Source organism: Macaca mulatta, chromosome 3 (genome assembly GCF_049350105.2).
Source record: "Macaca mulatta isolate MMU2019108-1 chromosome 3, T2T-MMU8v2.0, whole genome shotgun sequence".
NCBI lineage: Eukaryota > Metazoa > Chordata > Mammalia > Primates > Cercopithecidae > Macaca > Macaca mulatta.
Window position 1 is genome coordinate 34687400 of NC_133408.1, and position 12938 is coordinate 34700337.

General features: G+C 54.7%; 2 protein-coding genes across 2 annotated transcripts in view; one reads left to right on the top strand and one right to left on the bottom strand.

The window, feature by feature from the left end:
- PRKAR1B (protein kinase cAMP-dependent type I regulatory subunit beta) overlaps positions 1 to 12938 on the bottom strand; it is a 482327-nt gene that overhangs the window by 199407 nt on the left and 269982 nt on the right. The gene's annotated exons all lie outside the window — the stretch shown is intronic.
- Positions 1 to 12938, top strand: part of DNAAF5 (dynein axonemal assembly factor 5) — a 54851-nt gene that overhangs the window by 16465 nt on the left and 25448 nt on the right. Inside the window, exons 5-6 of the mRNA XM_028845424.2 lie at positions 8868 to 9100; positions 10685 to 10897. Of these exons, the coding sequence (XP_028701257.1) occupies positions 8868 to 9100; positions 10685 to 10897 (446 nt within the window). The remainder of the gene's footprint in view (positions 1 to 8867; positions 9101 to 10684; positions 10898 to 12938) is intronic.

Sequence of the window (12938 nt, forward strand, 5' to 3'; positions counted from 1 at the left end):
AGGATCACTTGGGTCCAGGAGGTTGAGGCTGCGGTGAGCTATGACCACGCCCCTGCACTCCAGCCTGGGTGACAGAGTGAGACCCTGTTTAAAAAAAAAAAAAAAACAGTTTCTTGTGTCTGGTGTTGATATTTGGTGCCCTGTTAAATCCCCGCCCACAGAACCGTGACTCCTCCCAAGCCTGTGAGTCTCAGGGCTGCTGTTCCTCCCGGTCGGCATTCTCCCCCTTGCAGTCCCCCCACAATGCACAGTTGCTGTACAGGGAAAGCACACGTGTTTGGAAAAGGCACAGAAGTTAGTTGCAAGCAAGGTTTGTTCTGATGGAGTGAAGCCAGTGTGAGAACGCTCCATCTTTCTTTTTTTTTTTGGAGACAGAGTTTCACTCTTGTTGCCCAGGCTGGAGTTCAATGACTCAGTCTCGGCTCACTGCAACCGCCACCTCCCAGGTTCAAGTGATTCTCCTGCCTCAGCCTCCCGAGTAGCTGGGATTATAGGCACGCGCCACAACGCCCAGCTAATTTTGTATTTTTAGTAGAGACAGGGTTTTGCCATGTTGGCCAGGCTGGTCTCGAACTCCAAACGTCAGGTGATCCGCCTGCCTCAGCCTCCCAAAGTGCTGGGATTACAGAGGTGAGCCACCACACCTGGACAACTTAATCTGTTTTAAAATGTGGAATTTAGGCTGGGCGTGGTGGCTCATGCCTGTAATCCCAGCACTTTGGGAGGCTGAGGCAGGCAGATCATGAGGTCAGGAGATTGAGACCATCCTGGCTAACACAGTGAAACCCCGTCTCTACTAAAAATACAAAAAAAAAAAAAATTAGCCAGGTGTGGTGGCGGGCACCTGTAGTCCCAGCTACTCGGGAGGCTGAGGTGGGAGAATGGCGTGAACCCGGGAGGTGGAACTTGCAGTGAGCCAAGATCGCGCCACTGCACTCCAGCCTGGGCGACAGAGTGAGACTCCATCTCAGAAAAAAGAAGAGGAACTGTATTTGCAAACTATGCCTCTGAAAACGAGTTAATTTTAACATATAAAACACTTACGGCCGGGCATGGTAGCGGGCGCCTGTGGTCCCAGCTACTTGCGAGGCTGAGGCAGGAGAATGGTGTGAACCTGGGAGGAGGAGCTTGCAGTGAGCTGAGATCTGGCCACTGCACTCCAGCCTGGGGGACAGAGCGAGACTTCATCTCAAAAAAAAAAAAAAAAAAAAAAATATGGAAGTTAGACACGAGGCCGCTTACGAACTCTCTGTTGAACTCGCACTGTCTGCGCGCCGGTGATGGGAGTGGAATCCCACGCGTGCTGTGGTTCTCTGGCAGTGCCTCTCCGTCCAGCCGCCTGGGGTGAGCTTCTGCGCTGGTCGCACCTAGAAGCTAAGCTGTGGGTTGTTTGCCTCTGGCGATTTCGGCTGGGCTCTCCTCACCGATGAGGAAATGCTGCTCCTTAAAGAGGGTCCAGCCTATGTGCCTAATTCATGCTACACGGAGCTCACGCTGCGTGGCAAATTGTTCTCCACGTGCTCACTGAGAAGCCAGTGGAAGGCCCTTCAGGTGTCAGTGGGGCAGGAACGCCGTCCCCGAGACGCAGGAGGGTCCAGTCCTTCCTGCTGTGCACCAGAGAGGGAGGCAGAGGTGGGCAGGGACAGTTTCTGGAAGGTACGATCCTTGGAATGCAGTAAAGGAGAAGACAGAGCAAAGCACACACATATACGCAAACACATACACATATTCACAGGCATGCACATGCACACGTGTATACACATACATCTGTGCACACACGCGTACATGCATAGCCTCGCACACGTGTACACATATACACATCTGTGCACACGTACGTGCATATCCACGCACACACGTGCACATACATATACACATGTACACATGTACATATACATCCCGCCCTGCCCCCGCCAACTGGCTGGCCCTGGTAGTAGGTTCCCGGAAGGGGCTTCCTCCCTATGGTGGAAACACAGGCTCTTTCGAGGCTGCCTGATTTAGAATTGGTGCAAGGACTTGGGACTCTTCCTGACTGATAATTGCAAAAACAGTTATCCATGCCGAGGCGTGGAGAGTGTCGTTAGGCACAGAATTTTTGTTTCGAGTAGAGCAGAGTAAATTTAGAATTGAATTACAATCAGAGTCAGTGGCATAAGCACTACATTTTGTTAGATTTTTGGCATTTTCCCCTCAAATTACTTTGCTTCAGTCTGTAGATTTGAATTTTAAATACGATTTCTCAGATTTTTTTCTACAGTATTTTAAATGTCAGATCAGAAGATTATCTGAGTCTCTTCCTCAGAAGTTTGCACTGGCCTTGTATCGCCAAGCAAATGCCCTCCCTACCATCCTGCCGCTCCCGCCCGCCGTGCCCAGGGTCTGTGACGCCCTCCTTACCATCCTGCCGCCCCCCGGCCACCATGCCCAGGGTCTGTGATGCCCTCCTTACCATCCTGCCGCCCCCACCCATTGTGCCCAGGGTCTGTGATGTCCTCCTTAACATCCTGCTGCCCCTGCCCGCCATGCCCAGGGTCTGTGACGCCCTCCCTACCATCCTGCCGCCGCCGCCCGCCGTGCCCAGGGTCTGTGACGTCCTCCTTAACATCCTGCTGCCCCTGCCCGCCATGCCTAGGGTCTGTGATGCCCTGCTTACCATCCTGCTGCCCCCTGCCCACCCTGCCCAGAGTCTGTGACATCCCTTCCCCCAGGACCATCCTGCGTTCACCCTTCAGGGCTACAGCTCTGTGAGTTTTGAGCAGCATTGCCTCTGTCCCCCGCATGTGGGCATCTCCACCTCCCAGAACCTTGGGCCCTGGCACTGCTGCTGTGGGCTGCGTCCTGTGCGTCTCTTCCAGGATGTCACGAGCATGAGGTCGTGGGAGCATGGCCGCTGGTGTCTGCTCCTTCCTCTCTGCGTGGCGCGTTGGAGGCTCGTGCGTGGCACCTGTGTGCAGCACTTTCCTTCTTCATGTGAGTCACGTTCCCTCCCGTGGACAGACCATCCGGTCACCAGCGGGGCACATTCGGTGCTTTCTAGTCTTTCACCATCACGGGTAAAGCTGATGTAAACACTTGCAGTCTGGTTTTTGTGAGAGTGTTTTATCGGATAAACACTCAGGCGTGGGACTGCCGGGCCGTAGGTACAGTCCTTGCTTTGTTAGAAACTCACCACATGCTGTTTTCCACACCCTTCGCGCCACGTCGCATCCCCACGGGCACTGGACGAGCTTTCCGGGTGCCGTGGTCAGGCCAGCATGTGAAGTGGGGTTTGCTGTTTTTAGCATGTCGGTTGGTACGCAGTGGTGGCCTGCGGTGTTTTTGTTTGCGATTCCCTAACAAGAGGACGTTGGGATCTTTTCTTGTGCTGTGTTGTGCTTCTGCGCACCCATGCGTCGTCTTTGGTGGCCGTTCACATCTGTCATCTATTAAATCGGGTTCTCTGTTTCCAAGTGTGGAGTTTGAGGACCCCTGCCATGCCCTGGATGCAGGTCCCGCATCAGACTGTTTCACGCTCCGCAGCGGGGCCTCAGCTCTGGCTCCTGCTCCCCTCAGAGCTCTGGCAGCTGCCCCCTACCTCGGTGGAGGTGCTCCTTGTCCTCGGTGGACCCAGACCCTGTACTCACCTCACCACTCGCTCCAGGGGCCTGTCCGTCTGCTGCCATCCCCAGCACCCAGAGGCAGTGAGCCAGGCTCGGTGGCTCTGAGCACCCAGGGAGCCGATGAGTGGCTGCGTGGCCTGTCTTACCTGCAAGAACAGATGGTCCGACCCTGTGGTTGGGTCACCAAGAGCGTGAACAGGCAAAGTTTGGTCATATTTTCAGATCACAGCTAATGCAAGCCGTGCTCAGAGGTCATGACCTATCAATAAGGAATTCACGTGGTGCTGGATCTGAAGTGTAATCAGAGCCCAGTTTTCCTGTTTCCTGGGAAAATAAGGTGCGCACCACATAGAAATATAATTCGTACCATATAGTTTGTCGTTAGCTTTGCAGACACAGCATAAGTTTCCGTTAACAGCACTGAAACCTCCACCTTCACAACCAAGCTTCGTGCTGGGAGGGTTGTGAGGGCATCACTTACTGTCCTCAAGTCAGTCACTTCCCCAAACACCGTGCCCTTCTCACACGGAAGCACACGTTCACGCCTGGCGTGTGTGTGACGATCGCACTGCCAGCCGCCAGCCGCAGATGGCTCAGTGACAACACTCCAGAGTCCTTTCTGCTTTGAGACTATCCCTCTGTTAAGATTGTTTTCCTTGGCAATGCCTGAGTGTAAAGGAAAGCGCCTCGTGGTGCTGGTGAGTGGCCGGCCAGAGCTTTTCACACAGGAGGACAGAGTTGGCTCTTCTTAAAGCCTGACTTAGAAGTGAGCAGGGTTCCCTGTGGGTGAACGCTGCCACGTGACAGCCTTCTCCTCCCTCCGTTCTCCTGTTCCACCTCGGAGCTCGCACCTATTCTGCTTTGCTTGTGTGTTTCATCTGTGTGTTTGGAAAGATGGAAGCTTGAATGGAAATTGTCAGAAACGTTACGTTGTGCAAAGGGGCTGGAAAAGCTGGTTAGCATCGTCTGAAGCCAGCAAGGACCCACACGTGGAGCACTGGCCAGCTCTGAGTTAGGCGGGGGTGTTGCAGAAGAAGGAACTTGTTTTCTTTTTTTGAGGCAGACTTGCTCTGTCACCCAGGCTGGAGTGCAGTGGCATGATCCCAGCTCACTGCACCCTCCGCCTCCCAGGTTCAAGTGACTGTCCTGCCTCAGCCTCCCGAGTAGCTGGGATTACAGGCGCCCACCACCACACCCAGATAATTTTTGTATTTTTAGTAGTGACGGGGTTTCACCATATTGGTCAGGCTGGTCTCCATCTCCTGACCTCAGGTGATCCACGCGCCTCGGCCTCCCAGAGTGCTGGGATTACAGGCGTGAGTCACGGTGCCCAGCCTATGTCTGCTATAATATTAAATATAAAAAAACAGGCTTCAGAACCATATAAGACCATGTGCTGCATAACGGCGTTTGAGTCCATGACTGACCGCAGGGAGGAGGCTGGTCCCCTCAGGTAGTAACATTGTGTTTCTCCTGTACCTTCTCTGTGTTCGGAAACAAATGCTCACCGTCTGCTGCAGTTTCTGCGTGTAGACTGCAGTCACCTTGCTGCACAGGTCCGTAGCCTGGGAGCCTCACAGGTATCGCACAGCCCGGTGTTGCCCAGCCCAGCAGCCCGGATGTTGCCCAGCCCATCAGCACAGGCATCACACAGCCCAGGCATCGCCCAGCCCGGGCGTGTAGGAGGCTGCGCCATCCAGGCTTGTGTGTGTCACTGTAGGACATTCACATGGCGACCAAATCACCCAGCGACGTGTTTCCCAGAACGCACCCCACTGTTCAGCAGCACTTGACCGTACCCAGAACTAGCGGTCCCCTGCCTTTTCACCAGGGACTGGTTTTGTGGAAGACAATTTTTCCATGGGTGGGGCGGGGAGCAGGGTGGTTTCAGGATGAAATTGTTCTCCCTCAGATCATGAGGCGTTTGGTTCTCATAAGGAGCGCGTAACCCAGATCCCTCGCACGCACAGTTCACAGGAGGGTTTGCCCTCCCCTGAGAACCTCATGCCGCCACTGATCTGACAGGAGGTAGAGCTCAGGCGGTCACGCTCCTTCACCATCTGCTTACCTCCTGCTGTGGAACCCAGTTCCTAACAGGCCTCAAACCAGTCCCGGCCTGTGTCCAGGCCATGGGTACCCCTGCCCAGCACCGGCCAGTGTTTCTTTGGAAACACCCACAGGCCCAGGTGCCCACAAAGCTCTGTTCAGCTGTCAGCGGACCCCTCCCTGGCTGTTCTTGGTCACACATCCCTCATTTTGCAAACTTTCCAGAGTGGATCATCATCAGGAAGAAAGGTGCAGCCAGGCTTGGTGGCGCATGCCTGTAATATTGAGGTCAGGAGTTCAAGACCAGGCTGGCCAACATGGTGAAACCCCATCTCTACTAAAAATACAAAACTTAGCCAGATGTGGTGGCGTGCACCTGTACTACCAGCTACTCAGGAGGCTGAGACATGAGAATGGAGAATTGCTAGAACTCAGGAGGCGAACGTTTCCGTGAGCCGAGATGGTGCCACTGCACTCCAGCCTGAGTGGCAGAGTGAGATGCTTTCTCTAAAAATAGAAAAAGACCCTTTAAATCCTGACGTGTCATGGTTTCATTTCTATCTTTACAGTTGCTCTGAATTTTTTATTTTTTGTTTTTTATCTTTTTTGAGATGGAGTCTCGCTCTGTTGCTCAGGCTGGAGTGCAGTGCCATGATCTTGGCTCACTGCAAGCTCCGCCTCCTGGGTTCAAGCGATTTGCCTGCCTCAGCCTCCGAGTAGCTGGGATTACAGGCATCCGCCACCACACCCAGCTTATTTTTTCTATTTTTAGTAGAGACGGGGTTTCACCATGTTGGTCAGGCTGGTCTTGATCTCCTGACCTTAGGTGATCCACCCGCCTCGGCCTCACAACGTGCTGGGATTACAGGCATGAGCCACCGTGCCCGGCCTGAATTTTTAAGATCAAAATCTTTTCATCAATCCCTGAAGGCTTTTGTGTAAAAATCGATAAACTGATTGTGAAATTCTTGTGGGCGTGCAAAGGACCCACAGCCGCCGAAACACTGGGGAGGAGTGAGGCTGAATGGCAGCAGTGCCTGGGTGCAGGACTCACAGAACCACAGTCAGGGGCTGCATGGTGTTGGCTTTCAGACCAATGAGCGGAACGAGAGTCCAGAAACAGGCGCCCGCATGCAGACCACTGACTTGATGAAGGCTCAAAGACCATTTAATGGAGTCTTTTAATAAGGGTGCTGTCATGATAGGATTACTCACATGCCAGAAAGTGAACTGGGAGTGAAAAACCTACCCCGGTTGTGTCAGGGGCCTGAAGGTAAAGCCCAGAACCGCAGAGCTAGGACAAAGCCTTCATGACCGCAGGCCGGGCCACGATTCCCTGGATACGTCCTCAGAAGACTGCAGAGTGACGACGAAGCCTTCATGACCGTGGGCCGGGCCACGCTTCCCTGGATACGTCCTCAGAAGACTGCAGAGTGACGACGAAGCCTTTGTGACCGCGGGCTGGGCCACGCTTCCCTGGATACGTTCTCAGAAGACCAGAGCTAGGATGAAGCCTTAGTGACCACGGGCCGGGCCACGCTTCCCTGGGTGCGTCCTCAAAAGCACGCTCTGTAACAGGGCAAGGCAATGTGCTGGACTTCACCAAAATGAACACTTCTGCTCTTTCAAAGGCCTGTTGAGAAAACGAAAAGGCAAACCAAAGACTGAGATGTTTGGAGATGATGTATGTAGGGATTTGTCTCCAGAGTACAGAAAGAGCTCTTGAAACTCAGTAGGAAAACAATCCAGTTTTTTAAATGGGCAGAAAACAATTTGGAAAGACCCTTCACCAGGGAAGATAACACAGGTGGCAAACAAGCCCGTGAAGAAGATGCTCAGTGTGGTTAGTCATCAGGGAATGCAGAGGAAAACCACACGGAAACGCCGCTGTGCCTCTCAGACGGGTCTCAATTCAAGACTGAGTGTACCACATGCCACTGAGAATGGAAAGGAGCACGGACTGGCTCAAACACTTTAGAAAATAGTTTCTAAAACAGTTAAACACATGCACCTTCCCTGTGACCCAGCCCTTCCACAGCTGGTATTTGCCCTGGCACAGTGAAAGCACAGGCCACACAAACTTGCTCTGGACACCATTCGAGTGCTGCTCTGCAGAAGAGCAGACAGCAAACTGGCATCTCCCCAGAACAGGCCACTTCCCAGCTTCAGAAAGGAGCAGGCACGGGCAGACCTCAGAAAACCACGCAGAGCGAAAGAAGCAGAGAAGAGAGTGAATGACAGGCTTCCACTTGTGCCAAGCTCTGCAAGAAAGTGCAACCCGGTCACGGGACAGAAAGCAGATCCGGGGGTGCCGGGGCGCCGTGGGGGCCGCACTGCAGAGGAGCAGAGGAAGCCGGGCAAAGGACGTGGCCATCACCCCCACCGTGGTGATGGCTTCGCAGGCGTGTCTCTCTGATCATACACATCAGCACGTGTGGCGAGTGTGTTGCTTGCATCTCTGTGTGGCTCTAAATGTTTTGTTTTGTTTCTTGGGATAGGGTCTCACTCTGTCACCCAGGCTGAGTGCTGGGGCGCAGTCTTCCCACCTCAGCCTCCTGAGTAGCTGGGACCACAGGCATGCACCATGGCGCCTGGCTCATCTTCCTGTTTTTTTTTTTTTTGGTTTTTGTTTTTGTTTTAAGATGGAGTCTCACTCTGTCACCCAGGCTGGAGTGCCGTGGCGCAATCTCCACTCACTGCAAGCTCCGCCCCCCTGGTTCACGCCATTCTCCTGCCTCAGCCTCCCGAGTAGCTGGGACTACAGGCGCCCACCACCTCGCCCAGCTAGTTTTTTTTTTTTTTGTATTTTTAGTAGAGACGGGGTTTCACCATGTTAGCCAGGATGGTCTCGATCTCCTGACCTCGTGATCCGCCCGCCTCGGCCTCCCGAAGTGCTGGGATTACAGACGTGAGCCACCGCGCCCGGCCCATCTTCCTGTTTTTTATAGAGGTGGGGTCTTTGCCATGTTGCCCAGGCTGGTGTTGAATTCCTGGGCTCTAGTGATCCACCTGCCTTGGCCTCCAAAATGCTAGGACTGCAGCCGTGCACCGCCTATGTGAATGTTCTGAATGAAAGGGGCATTTGGCAGCTTTGCGTCCACCCCGAGACTTGTTTTGAAATGGTGAGTTTGAAACTCACAGGTGTCCCTTAAATGTGACATGCGGTAACTTCAGTTGTTGAGGTTTTGCTTGTGCATTTCTTGTTTTTTCTCTTTTTCGTTCCAGAGCATCGCCCTGTGCTGGGCTGCCGGGAGCTCGTCTTCAGGAACCTCTCCAAGATCCTCCCTGCCCTGTGCCACGACATCACAGACTGGGTGGTGGGCACCCGAGTGAAGTCGGCCCAGCTGCTGCCAGTGCTGCTGCTGCACGCCGAGGACCACGCCACGCAGCACCTGGAGATCGTCCTCCGGACCCTGTTCCAGGCCTGCACCGACGAGGAGGCAGCCGTGGTCCACAGCGTGAGTGGCCGCGGAGCTCTAACTCGAGCTTAAGATCCCACCTCTGTGGTGTGCGGGGCCCGAGGCTGTGACAGACACAGTTGGGAGGCCACCCTGCAGCCAAGACAGCGTTCCCCTCACCCCCAGGCCGCAGCCCCTCCCCAGGCCCGGCCCCTGGGAACCACCGGTCTGTTTTCTGTACCTGTAGGGAACAACGTGTTGAGGGTGAACCCTCCATGCTGGTCTTCAAGCACACTCGGGCGCAGTGCCGGGTGCGTGTTGTGTAAACGTGCGCCAGACAGGGACCAGGCTGCTGACTGAGGACCGAGATGCCCAGAGTTCAGCATTGACATCCGGGCTGTCCTCAGACACCTTCCAGGCCTCACAGGGGCTGTGGGGGCACCTGGCGGCGGGGAGGGCACAGCCTCAGGTGTCCTGTGAGTGGCATCCGTGGTGCCATCCTCTTTCTCACTCCCTGTCTGCACTCGGCTGGTGGTTATCGCCTCGGCAACAGTGGGTACGCACAAGGGAGTCCCATGCTCGGGCCACTCCTGCTCACTAGGCTGGGCCACGGTCTGTGCTGACAGTCACCACCGTGGGGACTTCACACCCGCCCCACAAGGACACTTCCCAGTGCTCAGGAGAACAACTAAAGCTTTGACTTGAGGTTTCAGTTCAAAATATCCTCATCTTGAACCTTAAATTCCATTGAAGGAGGCCTTGCCAGTAGCTTTTACTTTTAGTGGTCCAGGTCACTGTTACTAGCTGTGCGTCATGGCGTGCACCTGTGGTTCCAGCTACCGGGAGGCTGAGGTGGGAGGATCACCTGAGCCCGGGAGGTCAAAGCTGCAGTGAGCTATGATAGCACCACTACTCTCCAGCCTGGACGACGGAGTGAGACACTGTCTCAGATAAAACAAAAAAAATCTACATCATTGTGACTGATTTAAAGTAAATGTTCCAGTTTCCATGTTATTTACATGTCATGTTTCTACTTTTCAAAAACTACCATTAATTTAAAATTATCTGTAGTCCTCTGTGGAATCTATGGGAGAGCAAGAGACACGGGGCGAGGCTGAGGCAGGACAGGAGACATGTGTGTGATCCACTGTACAGTCCCACGGTACAGAGGGGCTGGTGTGTGTGATCTGCTGTGAGTCCCACGGTGCAGAGGGGCTGGTGTGTGTGATCCAGTGTGAGTCCCTCGGTGCAGAGGGGCTGGTGTGTGTGATCCGCTTAGCGATGGGAAGGTTGGGTCACTGGCGTCCGATGAGGGGCATGCGGTGAACCCCGCAGCTCAGACACAGCCTTCCTTTGGGCCGGACTTCGCTGCCTGCGGGGTGTGTCCAGCTCACTGGCTGCAAGCCTGGCCTTGGGGACGTTCTGAGATCACACGAGGACTCTTGTACCTTTCCTGAGGGCTCTGAGCAGGTGCCAAGGACTCACTCGGCCTAACACGGGGCTGTCTGGGGACCACAGTGCCGAGAGCAGGAGCCCGGCTGAGACCCTTGGGTTTGGCTCTGAGTTCTCATGTTTGTTTCTCGCAATGGGAGCCCGGCTGAGACCCTCGGTTTGGCTCTGAGCTGTCGTGTTTGTTTCTCGCAGTGTATGAGATCCGCAGAGCTCGTCGGGACATTTGTCAGCCCTGAGGTGTTTCTGAAGTTGATCTTATCGACGCTGAAGAAGGCGCCCTCCGCCTCCGGCCTCCTGGTGCTGGCCTCCGCCATGCGGGGTTGCCCCCGAGAAGCCCTCCAGCCGCACCTGGCGGCCATCGCCACGGAGCTGGCACAGGCCCACATCTGCCAGGCGTCTGAAAACGTAAGAGCACTTGGGAAAGGGGGGAGTGGAGAAGAGGAGCCTCCCCTGCCTGGCCGTCTGCCATCGTAATGACGTTTGTGGGTCCACCCCGTGCTGCCAGTCCGGGCTGTCAGAAACACCCAGTGATGTGTCTGTGGGTCCGCCCTGTGCCGCCAGGCCGGGCCATCAGAAACACCTGCGGTAGCTGGGGTGCCCTCACTGGTACCCCTCGTTCCAGGGCCTCGTCCTGCACTGTGCAGAGCTCCAGCCCCAGCCCCAGCTCCAGCCCCAGGCGGCCGCTCACATTTACATTGGTTGCTGCACATTTCTTGGCCACACTGGCCACAGTTCTGGCCACGGTTCACGTGTTCAATGACTCAGGAGGTGTCCACGGCGGGGACCGCTGGCCCGTGCTGCTGGGGGTAGATGCGGGGTCTGCATCGTCCCACCCCTGAGGAGCGTGGTCGCATGTCCGCCATCCCACCCAGTCCCCACGCGCCATCCCACCCAGTCCCCACGCTCCATCCCACCCAGTCCCCATGCGCCATCCCACCCAGTCCCCACGCGCCATGCCACCCAGTCCCCACGCGCCATCCCACCCAGTCCCCACGCGCCATGCCACCCAGTCCCCACGGTACCTGCACAGATCGCGCATCCTCGGGGGCGCCGGCAGCCTGTTCCCCATCAGCCCTGCCTGGCATTCCGATCTGTGCTTCACACAGCCCAGCTGAGGATTTGCCAGAGACGTTTGTTTAATTTTAAATTGAGCAGCAAATCCTTGAGCTCAGAAGCTGGAACAGCCTGGGTAGTTGGACTTAATTGTCTGGAATAATCCATAATTGTTTTCTATGGAAGAAGAAGTGATGACTTTGCTTTGGTTTGGAGGCGAGTCGTCCCTGTCTGTGTGTGTCGGACCCAGCACCCCAGATCTTTCTAGGACACAGGGCGGCCCCCACCGGGTGGCCGTCCCATGCAGGGCAGACCTCAGCTCGCCCCTGGAGGCCAGCACTTGCTCCGGCTTGATCATTTCTGGCAGCTTCTATGGCCCCAAAGCTGGCCTGGGGCACGGGGACTTGCCCTCTGCTCTCAGCCCAGCCTGTCCTGTGTCCAGCTCCCTCTCTGTCCTCAGAACGAGAGGTGGGGCTATTAACAGTCATTATTGTGAACTGTTTTAAGAAACCTGTAAACAGTTCCTGGAATACACAGAGGGACGGAAACAGAGCTGGGGTCAGGAAGGAGCGGGGGAGGGAGCCGGACCATGTACTCATGGCGCTTCAGCCACGTTCCAGCTTTTCCCAAAACCCGTTTTTAACACATCATCCAATCTGTGTCAGTTCTGCGCTTTCCTTTACTCACAAGGGGTTGTGAGGATCGCTTTGATTTCTGTATATAGATTTGCAAGCCAGAAGCATTTTTCCCTAGAAGGGCATAACTTGAAAATGTGCACAGGTGCCTAAATCCGTATCTCACAAAGTTTATAGCAAAGAACGTGAAGTTTTCACGTCTCCATGTTGGTTACAGGAAAACGGAATTGTGTCGTCCCGCAGTTGTGTGTTTGGCTCCCCATCTTCCAGTTTTATCGAGGAAAAATTTGCTCACGATCTTTCAAACAGAGACCTCCTTCTGACAAAGCCCAGTCACACAGCCTGGGGAGCCAGCCTCAACCTTCCAGGCTGCGAACGTGTGTGGCCCTTTGGCCAAGGAGCCAGTCACAGTGAACACCCAAGATGTACATTTCACTCCTTCCTTGTTTTCATTTTTTTGTTTCAGAGTGATCCTCCCACCTCAGCCTCCTGAGCCGCTGGGACTACGGTTGTGCACCACCACGCCGGGATAATTTGTTTATTATTTATTTTTATTTATTTACTTTTTGGGACAGAGTCTTTCTCTGTCGCCCAGGCTGGAGTGCAGTGGCACAATCTCAGCTCACTGCAATCTCCTCCTCCCGGGTTCAAGCAATTCTCCTGCCTCAGCCTCCCAAGTAGCCGGGATTATAGGCGCCCGCCACCACGCCCGGCTAATTTTTGTGTTTTTATTAGAGACGGGGTTTCACCGTGTTGGC